The sequence below is a fragment of the Amborella trichopoda genome, chromosome 11 (assembly GCF_054954075.1).
Source record: "Amborella trichopoda isolate Santa Cruz 75 chromosome 11, AtrichopodaSantaCruz75HAP2 v2.0, whole genome shotgun sequence".
Lineage (NCBI taxonomy): Eukaryota > Viridiplantae > Streptophyta > Magnoliopsida > Amborellales > Amborellaceae > Amborella > Amborella trichopoda.
In genome coordinates, this window is record NC_142346.1 from 47,398,828 (window position 1) to 47,415,580 (window position 16,753).

General features: G+C 35.2%; 2 protein-coding genes and 3 non-coding genes across 6 annotated transcripts; all 5 read left to right on the forward strand.

The window, feature by feature from the left end:
- Window positions 1-5,134: 5,134 nt before the first annotated feature.
- Window positions 5,135-12,480, forward strand: LOC18427753 (rRNA 2'-O-methyltransferase fibrillarin 1). 2 transcript variants are annotated; one of them, XM_006836799.4, is made up of 7 exons: window positions 5,135-5,239; window positions 5,384-5,706; window positions 7,156-7,251; window positions 7,439-7,516; window positions 7,678-7,854; window positions 10,671-10,739; window positions 12,006-12,480. In XM_006836799.4, the coding sequence occupies exons 1-7, from the start codon at window positions 5,224-5,226 to the stop codon at window positions 12,180-12,182; spliced, it is 936 nt and encodes a 311-aa protein (XP_006836862.3). In that variant the 5' UTR covers window positions 5,135-5,223; the 3' UTR covers window positions 12,183-12,480. The 2 variants fall into 2 exon arrangements, with proteins under 2 accessions (XP_006836862.3, XP_088707275.1); XM_088851149.1 differs by lacking the exons at window positions 5,135-5,239; window positions 7,439-7,516 and having other exon boundaries at window positions 5,585-5,706.
- Window positions 9,126-9,196, forward strand: LOC148779970 (small nucleolar RNA snoR60). The gene has a single exon (XR_016045126.1). It is a non-coding gene; the product is annotated as a small nucleolar RNA snoR60 (small nucleolar RNA).
- LOC148779971 (small nucleolar RNA snoR60) lies at window positions 9,381-9,449 on the forward strand. Its single transcript, XR_016045128.1, has one exon. It is a non-coding gene; the product is annotated as a small nucleolar RNA snoR60 (small nucleolar RNA).
- LOC148779972 (small nucleolar RNA snoR60) lies at window positions 9,634-9,704 on the forward strand. Its single transcript, XR_016045127.1, has one exon. It is a non-coding gene; the product is annotated as a small nucleolar RNA snoR60 (small nucleolar RNA).
- A 3,101-nt stretch (window positions 12,481-15,581) lies between the features above and the next one.
- Window positions 15,582-16,745, forward strand: LOC18427754 (uncharacterized). The gene has a single exon (XM_006836800.2). The coding sequence runs from the start codon at window positions 15,835-15,837 to the stop codon at window positions 16,621-16,623; it is 789 nt and encodes a 262-aa protein (XP_006836863.1). The 5' UTR covers window positions 15,582-15,834; the 3' UTR covers window positions 16,624-16,745.
- Window positions 16,746-16,753: the final 8 nt, after the last annotated feature.

Sequence of the window (16,753 nt, forward strand, 5' to 3'; positions counted from 1 at the left end):
CATATATTTAATCTTATGAATTGTTCTTGCCCTTACAATGCTTTTTGCATTTTAATCCAGCTGAATGGTGGGAGATATATAGTACTGATGCACCTCACCTAAAGAGGATAGTAATCAAGTTGCTCTCCCAGACATGTTTTGCTACTGGTTGTGAGCGCAACTGGAGTACGTTCCAATGGTTGCACACTACTATGAGGAATCGACTTGCTTCTGAGAAGCTTCATAAACTAGTGTGCGTTCATTATAATTTAAACCTCCGAGAGCAACAAATAAGAAGGAAGCTTGAAGACTATGGGGCGATAGACTTAAACACAATATTTGTCACAGACACAGCAGACCAATGGATAGTAGAAAAGGAGGAGTCAGTGTTGCACAAGAGAGCATTCCTTGAGGCTATCGGTGAGGAAGATCTTGAAGAAGGTGATGAGCAGCATGAAAGAGGAAACAGCCAATCAATGTATCTACAATTCGTCGGAGATGTCGGTGATATTGCACCTAATGAGGGAGAGTAGGAAGGGGATCTAAGAGAAAATGAGAGAGACGATGATTCTGAGGCCACCCTATCCCAGCCATATTATTCACATATCGAGTCCCAACAGCAACAATGTAGGGATGCGGACGACAGTGTAAGTGAGCATGAAGAATGGACAAGCTTCGGGGATTTTGGATTGGGAACACAACAAAACACTAACACTCAGGGATTTGAGTATAGTTAGACGCCTGCTAATATCAATGATTCGTTTTTAGATCGAATCTATGAATTGTCAAACGAATTCAATCAATGGCACCAGCGTGATCAAGAAGAACAACAACGTCGTCTGTCATTTTATTTTTAGATCGTATGTTACTAATTGTATGCTTTATTATAGTCCATGTATGTTGATATACTTATTCCATGATAATTTTATGTTTATCCTTTTGTGTGATGTAAATTAAATGCTGAATAGTAGTTCATGCAGGGAAAGAACATATCAATATTCGCATATTCATGCAAAAACATGAAAATTCTTCATGGAGTACCTTCATTTCTTATTGAATTCCTAAAAAATAATATTTATAATAATTTTTAATAATTTTTTGGGATTTTTTTGAAGCTTTATTCTGACCGATTCACCCGATTCTTTATCTGAATCGCCGATTCGCCGATCCGAATCGGTTTTTGAGGTGCCCGATCCGGGTCACCGATCCGCTTTTTAAGCCATTGTTACAAACATATTAAATTAGCATTTGGGAGGGACTAAAATATCGGGAAAAAAAATCTAAATATCTGTATCTTTACTAAGATGGGCGCATGTAGTAGGATCCCGCGGGAGCATGTTACATAGCAATTCCTTCAACAAAATAGATGCATGGCAGGAATTTTTTAATCCTTAATTTTGGGATCCATCTAAGTGTTACTAGAATTGGGATGTCACTCTTTCTAGGCACGTAGAGATTGTGAATTATTATTATTTTTTCTCTAAGATTAGTCGCTAGGTTCTAGAGATTTATTCCAAAATATTAGGTCCTAAAATATACTTCTAGCATGAGTTTTGCCCAATGGAGAAAATAGATAGTTTCCTTCCTCTGGAGCATCAAATCTTTTCGCTACTGAGATGCCTCAAATGTGGATTTGGGGGTTGTAATGTGTCTACATGAAAAAGTTTATATAATGTTGATACCTTAAAATGTAGAATTAAGATATACCTTTAAATTCTTTGAAAAAACTTGTTTTGATGTTGAAAAAATATCTAATGGATCACCTCGATATACAGATATGGAGAAAAAAAGAGATTTCAAGTCTTAAAAAAAATGCATCTTACAATACATTACCTAGACCGTATGTTTTCAAGATTTCCATGCATTCATGGTCCACTTGATTTGAACCATTTTTTGAGGTCAACAATTTATAATTAGAGATAAAAATGGATTCTTTTACCATCCTATGATTTTTGACACCAAAATTGTATCTCATGATAAAGTTTGGAGGTACCACTTAATTTGATTATTTAAGGTTGAAACCTTATACAAACCCACCCTTAAAAGAATCCTAATTGACTTAAAAAAAAACCCTAATTTTTGTTCATATCCCACTACTCCTGGAGACTACATCCATTTCAAGGTTTCATAGCATCCTTGAAACATAAAAATACTATGTTTTGAATTAATGGAACTTAACATATTTATATTTTTAAATTTTAAAAATAATACCATATACTTTATAATTTATATTCAAGTCTCACTTTTTTACAGTGAATATTATATTTTTAATTTTTTTATATATCTATTTAATCTCAAAATTTGAGCAGCCATACTTCTAACTATAAACTTGTAAAATATTAAAAATATAATTAAATAAAATAAAATGACCAAAATACTCCTACGAAATTAAACTTATCGCTCTTCCTATTGTTGCAAAGAGCAAAGAGGTTTTGCAAATCTTAAAGAATAGTCAAAGCCTATCAAGAACCTAATCCCTGTCAAGTAAGAAAAGAAATGCTTTAATTTAGAACCCCTATGCTCATGCTCACTACCTAATCGGCAATAGCTTCATTGCTTGCTTTGCCATATTGTTATTGTTGCACAAAACACTTATTGGGGTATTTTAGTTATTTTTTAAAAAAAATATATTTTGGTGTTTTTTTAAAAGTGTGATATAGTGACAAGTATCAACTATCATCAAAAGTAGGATTTGAGAGTGAAATATTCTTTTGTCTGGAAAACTAAAAAAAACACACGTCTAGACTCCCCCTGTATAGAGGATTTTGGAGAAAGAGAGAATAAAATGGAGATGATGTAGAATGGGGACTCATTTTGGAAAGAAAGTACTCCATGAAAGATAAATTTTCTTGGTTTACAGTGGTATGGAGGGGGTCCATGAATTCAAAATCCAAAATGCAATGCCCCTTTATAGGAAAGCCATTTTTAGATTATGTATGATGTTTTTCCATTTTTTACACCATTCAATAAAATTTATTAAACTGCTCACGAGATTTCAACTATTACCATGTTATTAAATAGTTCAACTGTTAGGTGTATTTTCAATATTCTGTTAGGGCCGATTCAGTTAACCCTAGCCTATGCTTTGGCTCGGTCCCCCATCTTGAGTTTCTGGCCCGACTCTAGGACTAAAATGAAAATAAAAGGGGAATGACTGGTTACATAAGCATAAAAGTTTATTCAGTTGCTCCAAATGTTATGAAAATCTAAAGCATAGTTATCAAGATTGGATTGGACGCTTGGTCAGACCGGTGTGGTCTACAGTAAAAACTTGTTTGGTCCAAACCCATATTGCCGAGTTGTTGATCTCGATTGCTCCGAATCATCGATCCAGAGAAATATTTTAAAGAATAAATTTAAGGCGCATGTGGGTGGGGTTTAGAACGAGAATAATAAAATATTAAATAAACTTAAAAAAAAAAGGAAAGAAATATGAAATGGAGGTTTTAAAGGGGGAAAGCAGGGGTTTTTGTATGTGTGTGTGTTGGGGTTTACAATTGATATGGTCCCTGTTGAGGATTGATGTCTTGTATTCTGATGAAATAGATTTGCTAATGTGGAGTTAAAAAGATGACTTTGGAGGGCCATTAAAAGCCCCAAAGGCCGAAGGCCCGTGGGGCTTGAGACCCTGAGGAAACTTTCGAATATATCCGTACATGGGATTTGATATATTTGGGATTTAATATATATCCATATAATGGTATTTTGAATAATTTACACAATCTATCTGAGACTCAATATATAAGTAAAGTAGTTCTCATCCCCCGTTGATGTAGGCACGTTGCCGAACAGCGTATATTATTGCGTTGTGGTTGGTTGTCTCTTTCTTTTGTGTTCGTTTCTTCTTTTTAGTTTTCGTGGATTGCTTGTCATTTCTATAGTCCCAACCCATTCATAGCTTGGATTGGTGGATCATTGGGTTTCAAAATATTGATTTGGTCAAAAACTAATTAAAATTAGTGTTTGAGTGATTTTAGCTAGTCGGACCATCCAGTTTTGATTAGTTAAACAACATTGTGGAATTTTTTTACTAATATATCTTTTATATTGATCATGTTCGGTTTATTTTTCTTATTTATTTCAAAATTTAATCGAATTGATTGGTCCATCTTCTTCGGCTAATCCTAATGTGTGTTTGATTTCTAGAAGATTACATATTTGAGTACTGTGGCATGTCCCGAATTGATAATAGGGTAGTTTTATATTAAGGAGTTGTATATAATGAGACCATTTACTTTTAATACAAAGAGGTCACAAGTACTTACAACCATCCCATGTGAAATTTGATAGCTTGGGTACGTCGTAAAGTTTGAAAAAATTACTTTTGAAGTGTGAGCTTGGTCAATAAAATAAATGCAATTATCTAATTTTACATCCAATGGTCAATATTAATTGTAGCCATCTTGTATTGACGATAATGGTCTCCTTGTATACTTTTCCTTATATTAAAGTAGATCTAGCGGTATGTACTTGACTTTTATTCATGGTTGAAATGTGGATACCTGTATGACTACGAGCCCACTTCTATGAAAGGCGCAATTTTTATAAATCAAACACGCCTTTGCATTGTGGGAAAAGTTTATATAAAGCCTAGGATCTAAACAATCAAACTAGAACCTACTTCAAAATTTTCATTAGAAGATGTTGTTTTGATGCCCAAATATCATCAAATTGATCATCTAAACATCAAACTGTAAAGACATGAGAAAACAAAGAGTTTCAAGTTTTGAAAATAGTGCATCTTGTAAGCATTTTTTGGACTGTCAATTTTTAGGTTTTCATAGATTTACTTGACATACACTATATTGGAAGCTTTAAATTTTATAATTAAAATTAAAAATATATTTTAAGACTATCACAAAAACTTTCAGCATGAAAACCATATTTCACAATATTTGAAGGTGGCATGTAACTTGATTGTTCAAGCATCGGGCTCTATACAAATCGGACCCTTGCACTATGTACACCCTCACCTTATACTTTTTTGGCTAATTTTCAGTGGGCGGGTCCGGTCTGTGTCAATGCATACCGGCCACGTTCCCCATCCCGAGTTTGCGTCCCGGTCCACAGGCCGAATTTGAGGGGCGGGACAGGGTTGCATGCGGTCTAGGGTTCAGTAAAACGATTTAAATGCTCTGGAAGCCTAAAACCCTAAAAAGCTCAGACAGCGAGAGAGAGAGAGAGAGAGAGAGAGTGGTGTGCTCTGCTCATTTCAGAGAGAGAGAGAGAGAGAGCGAGCTCAGAATGAGACCTCCTCGAGGTAAGCGAAATGACATCATTCCCCTTCTCTGAAATCCTCTCTTCACTGCAAATTTATGCTCTATTTCTGTTTCTTTTTCCGTTGACTTTTTGGCCGTAATCTGGTATAAAGCCTCTATTTTGTATGGAATCTGGCGATTTTCAGGTGGTGGTAGAGGTGGAAGTGGTCGATTTCAGGGTAGAGGAGATGGGGGAGGAAGAGGAAGGGGCAGAGGTGGTGGTGGTGGAAGAGGAGGCTTTGGTGGAAGAGGAGGCGGAGGTGAAAGAGGTAGAGGAGGAGGAGGAGGAAGAGGAAGAGGGGGAGGAAGAGGGAGAGGTGGCGGCCCCATGAGAGGAGGGATCAAGGTTCTGATAGAGCCTCATAGACATGAAGGCGTATTCGTGGCAAAAGGAAAGGAAGATGCTCTGGTTACTAAGAATCTCGTTCCAGGAGAGGCTGTCTACGGAGAGAAGAGGATATCTGTTCAGGTAGGATTAGGGTTTAGGGCTTAGGATTTTGTGTTTTGTTGGTTTTGTTGTGGTTTTAGTCTGGATTAAGAAGAAAGTGCGTTGCTATTTTATTGAGTGGTTATATTTGTTCTCATTTGGTCCTCTTTCTCTGTGATTTTTTCCTCTATAGACACACACACATATTGTAACTAGTAGTTGGCTTTTCTCTTATTGATGTTTTTCTGTTGCTTTTTGCTATTTTTCGTCCATTGCTATGTCTACAAGTACTTTGTGGTCTCATGCTTATCAATATTTTTCTCAATTTTTTTTATTTTCTAATCTTTTGTTTTTATCAACAGTTGTAAACCCATATTGATAAAGTTCATCTTTTTTTTTTAAAGTGGGCTTTAGTTCAAATAAATGGGAAATGCTATTTTCTTCTCTCCCTGTACTTTTTTTAATAGTTTGTAATTCTATATTTGTATACATTTGTTTTTTATTTCTTCTCTCTCTTGTTCATTCTCTATAGTGTTTATTCTACATAATTTTTGCATTCTAATAGGCTAGTAATGTCAATCTCTCTCTCTCTCTCTCTCTCTCTCTCTCTCTCTCTCTCTCTCTCTCTCTCTCTCTCTCTCTCTCTCTCTCTAGCTCTATATCTATTGTATGTTCTTATACGTTGCAGGAAGCAAGATATACACTACTTGTTTGCTTACAATTGTTCAGTTGTGAATAGTCTTTTATGATTATTTTTTATTTATTTTTCTGTAACTAATTCCATGAATGGTGCGTGTTCTATGTATTTATATTAAGCAAGTCTTTTTTTCTTGTCTGATTCAATTTAATTTAGTTCTATTATACAAAGGAAATGTTTATATAGAACTTAGGCTCTAAACAATCAAATTAGAACCTTCCTCAAAATTTCCACTAGAAGAGCTTGTTTTGATGCCCAAATATCATTAAATTGGTCATCTCCATATCAAGATGCATGGACATAAGAAAAAAATGGATTTCAAGTTTTATAAATTGTACATCTTGTAACACATTTTTGGATCGTCAATTTTAAATATTTTCAGTTTTCATAGATCTGCTCGATCTACACTATTTTTGAAGCTTTAAATTTTACAACTAAAGATGAAAATATGATGTAAGGCTATCGCAAAACTTTCCAGTATTAAAACCATATTTCTCGATACTAGTATCCTATTTAAAGGTGGGCTCTAATTTGGTCGTTTAGAGCCTCAGCTCTATACAAACCGCACCCATTATATAATCCTATTTCATTTTATTTAGTTTTTGTGTATTGGATCGCTTACAAAGTCGCAAATTTACATACACAATCTGTTTTTTATCTCAAGTGCGATAATATTTTGCACAGGTTCAGTTTATAGTCAAATATGTTTTATTTATATGTGCGTTCATTAGGCTATTGGTGTGTTAATGAATTTCAAAAGATTGCTATTTTATTGATTCTACTTGCTTCTCCAGAATGAGGATGGAACGAAGGAGGAATATCGGGTTTGGAACCCTTTTCGTTCAAAACTTGCTGCGGCTGTTCTCAGTGGTGTCGACAATATCTGGATCGTAAGTTTTGTTGTTTGTCATTTGCATTAAATTCTTTTCCCCCCGTTTTAGTGCTCAATGATGATAAGTGAGTTGTCGATATAGAAGTTTTGAACACTCCAATCCACCCATATGTATATGTATGAACTTTTTGCTTTTTGACAAAAGACAACGACCTTAGAAACCGATGCTTCCTTTTGTGTTGAAGGCTCCAGGGTCCCGTGTACTTTATCTTGGTGCTGCTTCAGGAACTACTGTATCTCATGTGTCCGACATAGTTGGACCTGTAAGTTTGGTGTTTCAATTGTTTGCTTCTGTATTGGTGGAATGGATTTTGTAAAGGCATGTATATTTATTTACTTCTAGAACTGGTCACTATTATTGTGTGATTTAGTTGGATCTTGAGATATCTGATACTAGTATTTCTTCTGAAATTTTAATGGATAGACGGGCATGGTGTATGCTGTTGAGTTTTCTCCAAGAAGTGGTAGGGACTTGCTCAACATGGCAAAGAAGCGTCCCAATGTTATACCAATCATTGAAGATGCCAGACATCCATGGAAATATAGGATGCTAGTTGGCATGGTGGATGTTATATTTTCTGATGTAGCCCAACCGGATCAAGTAAGTTTTTTCTTTGCTGTTTTGACATAGCCAAAATTCTTGAAGGGCTACCTCAAATATATATAATATATCATATCATTTATCAATGATGCGATCATATGCTTGTGTATATTTCCATGTGCAAATTAGTGATAAAATAATTCAATGCACAAAGCACATATTTTTAATCTCTTTATCAATGATAGGGTTGTTTGCTTGTGTATATGTCCATGTGCAAATTAGTGAGAAAATAATCTGATGCGCAAACACTTTCTTGAACACACAATGACACATACTTGTGAATGTATGTGTCTGAATGCACATGAACGTATGTGCTATTTTATTGTCTACATGTTATCTAGGCTTTAATTTTTGTGTCGATTTCTCGAACACACATTCACACGTACTTGTGAATGTATTTGTCTGAATTTGCATGAACGTGTATGTGTTATTATATGGTCTATGTGCATATCTAGGCTTTAATTTTTGTTTTCAACGAGTATTTATGTGTCTGTTTGAACGTGTAACTTTGTTTGTCTGTTTATTTTACTGCTTAAATATCATCTAGTGATTATTCATTTAGTCATTCTATATGTCTTTGTTGATGTTCATCCAATTACTCTTTGAGCACTGTATGTACTTAACTAAAATAATTTCTGACAAAAATCTAGATCCCAAATGCAAATATGATACACTTCTATGGCAGACCCTTTTTCTTTTTTTTGTTTGTTGTGTGTGTGTGCGTGTGTGTGTGTGCGCATGTGTGTGTGTGCGCGTGTGCGTCTCTCTGTCTCTCTGTCTCTCTCTCTCTCTTTCTCTGTTTGTCTGTCTCTGTGTGTGTAGCTGTTGCTGTATCTCAGTGGCTGTCTTAGTGGCCATATTGCATCCTCTTGCATTTGAAATTTCAGGACATTTGAAATTTCAACATTCGAGGAAGTCAGTTCTTTTGCGATTTGATGGCTAGATACACAATTCTAAGTGTTGCAAATCATTTTGATAGGTGTTTTCCCCCCCTACAAATTAATCACATGGAACTTGCAATTGGTGGCCATTAAGGTCTACCATTTTGTATCCTTTATTTGATTGGATGGATTTTAACAGTGTTTTTATTCGCATCATTATGGTTGCATGGCAAAAAAATTTTAGTAATTGATTATTTATTTTTATTTGCTTTATTTTCCTTTTTACTTTTATGTTCTTTGGGACATGTAAAACATTTCATGATATACAATATTGGGCTGTTCTCTTATTTATTTATTTATTTTTTATATAACAAGTATTGATAAGATTTCAAGCACATGATGAAATACTCGGATTCCCCTTCAGGACAGCATGGATGATGTTAATTCGAGTTTCTGATGCAACTTTTCTGTACATGTAATATTCAAATTCTGTCATTGTTTTAAGTAGATAATATCTGTAGGGGAAATGGTTTAAATTCTAAAATTGCATACCCCAACCATTGTCCAACACTTCATAAATATAATATTTGGCTGTTGTCTTTTTTCTTTTTTTAATTAATATTTTAACGTGTCTGCATCAAATCTAAGCACATGAAGAAACTCGGATTCCCCTTCAGGACAACCTGGATGATGTTAATTCGAGTTTCTGATGCAGCTTTGCTGTACATGTAACATTCACATCTAGTCATTGTTCTAAGTAGATAATATTTATAGGGGAAATGGTTTTAAGTTCTAAAATTGCTTACCCCAACCATTGTCCAACACTTCATAATATGTAATATTTGGCAATTGTCTTTTTTATTTTTAATTAATATGTTAGCGAGCTTGCATCAAATCTAAGCACATGATGAAATACTCGGATTCCCCTTCAGGACAGCCTGGATGATGTTAATTCGAGTTTCTGATGCATTTTTGTTTGGACGTTAACTATTAGTAGTCGTCTAGCAATTTTTTGAGACCATTAGTAGTTTTCGAAAGAGAGACTGATAGTTGAGTCACGGTGGTGCTACCACCTTGACCTCAACCCAGTTCCTGTTCTGATACAAATTTTATGCACATGTAATTTTTAATTCCAATCATTGTCAATGGAGACGAAAAGTTATTATGAAAAAACTTTCAAGTAATAGCATTGCTCACAACAGTTAACATATTAAAAAAAATTTATAGCATTGCTGTCCCCAACACCTCTCTTATGATGAGGAGAGTTGGCTTTGCACCTTAAGGAGCTCTGAGGAGGTCCTTGTTTTCCTCAATCCCAAGAGGAATAGTGTGGCTTTAAGTTGCATAAGGTGCATCTCTTTGTAGAAGCCAAGGTATATGAGGGCATGTTTCCTGATTAAGGCTTATTGCTTTGTGTGAGAAATGTGTTTCTATTTTATTTGAAAATCTTGTCTTTGATTTGTGTTCTGCTTTTTTTATATTTATTTGTTGAATAATTCCATTCATTCATCAAAGGGAATGAGTCTGCTACCTATTGGAAAAAGGGAAAAGGAGAGACTGATTTATACATGAAGTTGTACTTGGGAGCACTAACTTTGAGCTACTAGATACATAGGTTCTCTGTTTGACCTGATGCATTTGTTTGTGTGTCTATGTGTTCGTGTGAGGAACTGATGAGGAGCTAGGATCTGTTTTGACAGATTTTCTGTGTTGGTGTCAGTTTGAGTGTTTATGTGTATTTGCGTTTGTGTAGTTTTTATTTTTTGGGTGGGTGGGTGGGTGGGTGGGTTGGGGGGGAGGGGGAGGGGGTGGGATTTTGTTTGAATGCTGTATACTTCCGTTTATCATGTCTCATTGTATACGATTGGCATTTCTTGTTTTATTGCTTATCAACACTTTTGGGGATCTGTTACTACGGTTTGTGTCTTTCTGCAGGCTCGCATTATAGGTTTGAACGCTTCTTTCTTTCTAAAGAGTGGTGGCCATTTTGTGATATCAATAAAGGTATGTTGTCAATGTCCTTTTATCGGCTTTCTCCATAACCCCATTTTTCCCACATGCACATTATATGTCATGCCCATGTATTTGTGTTGTTTGTTGGTTTACATGTGTGAATGCCTAGTCCATTTGTATTATTAGCATACCAAAAGAGAGAAATTGAAAATAATGTAATGAGTGTGTGTAGCATGCTCCAGCCGGAGCATTCTTTATTTGAAAGTTTGGGATCTATCTATCACTAGATGATTGTTTACAATTTTTTGGATTTTGGTTCTTGAACATCTACGTCTTTCCCTCCAAAAATTGAAAGATTCCTGTGCTATCTTGTGATGTTTTTAGTTACATAAAGAGTGCAAGTTAATTTATTTATTTATTTTTCCTTTTGAGGTTGGTCATTGGGTTCTAGATATTACGTCCCCAATATTTGGGATCTAAAAAATATTCCGAGGATGAATATTGTCTGAGGGAGTTCATGGACATTACACTCCCACGGAAGTATAAAAACTTTGGGTATAACAATATCCTAAGATACAAAGAATTTGTTCCTTCTGGTATTTTTCCCCCTCCCTGAAGAACCCCTCTCTCTCTCTCTCTCTCTCTCGCACACACACACACACACATCCTTTTTTAATCAATAAGTACTAAACCTGAGAGTTTGAAGAACCCCTCTTGCCTCTTTCCATTAACTGGATATCTCAGGCAAAAAGTACTTCAACTGAGAGTTTGACATCCTAATAACTATTATAAAGGGACTGTTGTCACATTCTCACATTTACAAATCTGACTTCAATACTGAACTCAAACTAATCAACAACCCTTCTGTATCAAACAATAAACTACTATGTGAGCTATCTTCCAATAAAATCCTCTTCAAAACAATCAAATTCAAACCAACTTCCCCTCAACCAAATGAAATGGCACAGTGCTCCTATTCAGTCATGGCCTCTTCTGTCATCCTCCAATGGTTTGGTGTTTGAGGAAGCATATAACGACCCATACAAACCATTTTTCATAGGGATTATCAATGCCCCACTAGTGGTAACTGGTTATTCATAGTGGTCATAAAAGAATGTCATATCTCAATTCTATGTACCACTATCTTCCTGTCACTATTGGACCCATTGATTCGATGGTGATGACCCCAAGGACAATATTGTTAACACTATCATATGTGGATCATCCTATTCCTTCACAGTTATTTATTTTTTTCTTATTTTGCTTATTCTATTTGTCATTGGTTTTTCCTTTCATATTTCCTATTCCTTTTTGCAGGCGAACTGCATAGACTCTACAGTCCCTGCTGAGGCTGTTTTTGCATCAGAAGTCAAGACCTTGCAAAGTCAAGAGTTTAAGCCTGCTGAGCAAGTGACTCTCGAGCCGTTTGAGAGAGACCACGCATGTGTTGTTGGAGGATACCGAATGCCCAAGAAGCAGAAAGCTGGAGCCTAACATGTCAAATGGTACTATTGTGAAGTTTCCAAGAGGCAACTTTATTTGCTCCTCCGCAGGTTTTATTAGATGAGATTCTTGTTATCCATGCATCAATTTGGTTTTTGTCAATTGGTGCCATTTTGTTTACGAATGGGGTTTTCCTCTGGCTGGTATAAAGTTAATTTGTATTTTTATCATTAGGAATGAACAATTTTTCCTTGCAGGCTTTTGTTCCTAGCAACAATTCTTCTACTTAATTCTTCTACTTCATGAGCAGTTGAAGATTGAATCTTCCAATTACATTTTTTTACCATAATTTCTCTTAGTGTACTCTCTGTTTTTTTATCATAATTTCTCTTAAGTTTACTCTCTGTTTTAACTAGTGTTTTAAAACCTGGATTATCCCAGTGGATCAACACTCCACTGGACTGATCCAGTTCATCCATCGAGAATATGTTTTTTAATGATTTAAGTTTAGGATTTGGATTAAGAGATTAGTGCCGATTCTTGAGTCGGAGGGAATTGGCTGATCACCCTCTATCCCCAATCGAGATCGGCTATTCCGAATCTTGAACGGTGATTTTTAAAGCATTGGTTCGTTATAAAGTTTGCAAAATTCAACTAACAGACATTTTCAAAAATCAAGCTTCACAAATTGTATGCCTCCCTAATACTAAAATATTTATGGGAGACCCTGAGATGAGGAATCTAGATAATGATTGGGTTTAACATCAGGTTTAAACTATGAATTCATGGGATACATGAGTTTTTTGAATACAAAGTAGTTTATTACTTTCCTGGATGGTTGAATCAAGAAAATATCTCATGATCCTTTTTCCTTGTCCTCCCAGTCCTTCCCAAAGAATCCTAGCTGCATTTTGTTTATTAGAATGAACCATTTATAACGAAATCAATCCAATTTATTTTTGGTAAAAGGTGTACTTTTCTTCTCCATTAGATGTGAAATTTAACATTTTAAAGGTGTTCAACTTTTTTTTAGCTATTAGATGTGAAATTTACCGTGCTAAAGTATCACAACTTCCGAGAAAATTTAAGACATTATGCTCTAGTGTCACATCATCACCCATCCCATTTTACATCCATCTGGTGACAATGTTTGTGATCACTTTGTATCTGGTCTCGTCATAAACTTTTCCTTAATCAACCTAGTTATGTTTTAGATGGGCTTCTATGAGTCGGCCGACTCATATGTATACGCCCCAACTAAAATTCATTTTAGATTTTTTTTTTTAGATTCATCTTCTAGGTCAAGATGATCTAATTATGAAAAGAAAAATAAATTTTTAATACTAAAAATATAATTTTTTAATTTTTTTTATACACCGTCCATATCATATTTATGGACAATGCAAACAATTTTTCTTATGTTTAATTTTCTAAACGACTGCACGAAAATGCTAACCATCATCTCTCTTAAGTTCTTAACCATTGTACGCTATCGTTCCCGGCACTGATAATGTGACGTGATGTGAATGCTAAACTTTTTGTAAACCCTTTTCCGTCTTGTAATGAACAATTTAGGATTTTTTTTTTCTCATCTGAAATTTTAGGATCCATTTAAGAACTAGATTATTATTTTCAATTAAAAACTGTATTTAGAGTTTTTTAATACTTAGATTAGATCGTCCTTTGGATGATCTCTGTTCAATCCTAGTAAATTATTTTTCAGATTAAGACAATGTATTTGGTTCTTTCTCTTCTTCTTATTCTTTTGACTTTGGTTGCTAGGTCAAAGAAGTTACATCCGCAAAAGTTGGGGTTTTTCTACTTCTTATTCTTTAGTTTGGTTGCTAGGTTGAAGAAGTTAAAGGTCTATGTGGATAATTATGAGGATACGTTCCGTATTAGGGTGCTTACAATAAGGTCTCTATCCTTAATTGTAAGGATCAATTCGAATATGTCGAGTCATATATATATATAAGGGTAAAATATGCCCATAAACTAAAAAAAAAAAAAAGTTAAAAAAATTTAAAAGAATTACAAATTGGCAATAGAAATCATTAAAGTTTATAAAATATGAAAAAATATGTAAAAGACGAATTATTAAAATTTTTTATTTGTGCTTAGAAAAATTGTACAAAAATAAGAAAAGCAAAAAATAACAAAATTAGAGCATGTAATAAGAAAGATCCCCAAATCATCATAAACCACAATGTACTTTTAGATCATATTATTGTAGCTTTTAATAAAAAATGTTCTTTTTTAAAAAGCATTTAAAATGACATGTTGCTCACAGGAACTTCACTCGGTCGAGTCTAAGTCAAACTCAGCCGAGTTCGCGAACATTGATAGATACATTCCTACTCAGGATAATAATATGCTCCTATTTAGGATACTTATAAACAGTCTTTATAGACTATGGTTAATTATTTTACTATTCAAAAAAATAATTACTTCATCTAGGAGCAAATAGGGACCGTCAAATTTTCTATGGTTAACTACATAGTAGTTACCGCGCACATCCTTCCAAAATTAAATTTCCCCTTTCTCAAGTGTTACATCCATACACAATTTGTGCAGTTTTTTTTTTTTTTTTTTTTTGTGAAAATTACAAAGATGTGATTCGGATTTCTAAGATTTGAAGTTTATCAAAGTCCCTTAGATGCATTTGACAGATCGCATTTGATGAGAGAAAAATATTTCAGATATTTCTGTGCATTTTAGTAATAACGGTATTCCCGTAATTTTCTCTCAATTATAGGAATATATTCCTATTAGGAAACACTCTCCAGTACATTTAAATTAGGGTTCAAAACCTAAATTTATCTCAATTATAAGGATATATTTCTATTAAGAAACAATTCAAATTATATTTAAATTAGGACTAAAAACCCAATACGAAATTTAGGACTAAAAACCCAATACGAAATTTAGGTTGACGTATAAAAAATGTGGAAAACTACTAATTATATGTTACATCAGCTAAGAATCACTTTCTTAAAATTTTGGATATTTTTTTAATTACTTAATCTCCTAATTTAAAATGTAGGGCGTTATTTTATTTTTAAGAAGGATTATTCTCTATTCTAAATCCTAATCCCACGAAAATTACGACCTTTCCAATAAGTCCCAATAAACAGTACTTTTCTCTCTACGTGCTTTTCAAATCCAAATTTAACTATGATCAATGTCCTGATAACCCTATCTCCAGACGCCGTCCTCTTTCCCTCTACGTGCTTTTTAAATCCTAATTTAACTATGATCAGGCCCTGATAACCCTCTCTCTAAACGCTTCTTGGGTTAGGAATTAAGATCACTATTAATTCCTCTATCTAGACGCTTCTTGGTTTGGGAGTTAGGATCACTATTAATTCTCTCTCTAAATCTTTTAGGGTAATTAATTATCTCTATGAGTTAATATACCTACTCTTTCTATTTCTAAGATTAAATAAGGATTCTCTCTCTAGCGGCCTGCCTCTCTTTCTTTTCCAAGTTTACGCCTCTGCTCTCTCTCTGAACTTTTCCTCACTCTCAACTTTTGATCCGTCTTTCTCTTTCTAATACTGAATCTCTCCCTCTTCCCTCGACTTTCTTCTCCCTCATCTCTTCTGCAATAAGTCTCTTGTCACCGTCCATCTTTTCCTTCTTCTCTCTCTTTCTTATTCGAACTCCCTCTCTCCTCACCATACAAGTTCTTGGAAATCTCCTAATGGGATCCAACAATCCATATTATAGAGTTTCATTCCGTGTGGATTCAGTTCCAAACCCTTTGAGACTCCATCAAAACTTGGAACTTAAATTTGTTATCCATGAGAGGACAACATTCAGGAGCGTGACAGAAACGGGGGACATTCGTTTAGCAGATTACATGGCGGTCTCTAGTACTGTTACTGCTGCCTCTTCGACTCGAGACCTGGGAACGATCAGAAGCGCGTACCTCTTTGTCTCGGACAAGTTGCAGCACGCACATATACCCTCGCACATCAAGCATAACGTATATTTGGATATCACCCGTCGTGTATGTGCCGAGGCACGCTGGTTTCACGAGTCCGATGTAAAGCTGCAGCTATACGTCGATGTGGATATTGAAGGAGAGGGAGAATTGATTGCAGCAGAAACTGAGAATGAGGGTTTACTTCGAGAGCTTGAGGCATCCGCACAAGAGGATCACCGCACTCCGAGATCGGTGGATATTGAAGGAGAGGGAGAATTGATTGTAGCAGAAACTGAGAATGAGGGTTTACTTCGAGTGCTTGAGGCCTCCAGACAAGAGGATCACCGCCCTCCGAGACCCGCATCTAGGGTAGCAGTAGAGTCCTTGGCGAGGGTGGATATTGGAGCGCAAGAAGAGGTTCTTTGCACTATTTGCATCGTTGAGATCAATGCTGATGCCAGGGCGCTCCCCTGCTCTCATAAGTACCATGAGAGTTGCATATTGAAGTGGCTCGAGCTGAGCAATTCATGTCCCATATGCAGGTACCAATTGCCTGAAGACTGATCCGCCAGCAGCTAGTGAAATCAGTTCTCGTCTACTGCTTCTTCTTTTTTTTTTCTTTTTTTTTTTGTTCACTCCTAGATATGTAATTTTGTTCTTTTATTTAATTTTACAACATTGTGTTATGTTATAG

Bases quoted from the DNA above. Each gene is read 5' to 3' on its own strand.
- LOC18427753 (XM_006836799.4), top strand. The intron at 7,252-7,438 runs GTAAGTTTTGTT...TTTGTGTTGAAG, and splicing joins GTGTCGACAATATCTGGATC to GCTCCAGGGTCCCGTGTACT. The intron at 7,855-10,670 runs GTAAGTTTTTTC...GTCTTTCTGCAG, and splicing joins ATGTAGCCCAACCGGATCAA to GCTCGCATTATAGGTTTGAA.
- LOC18427754 (XM_006836800.2), top strand. From the start codon at position 15,835: ATGGGATCCAACAATCCATATTATAGAGTTTCATTCCGTGTGGATTCA.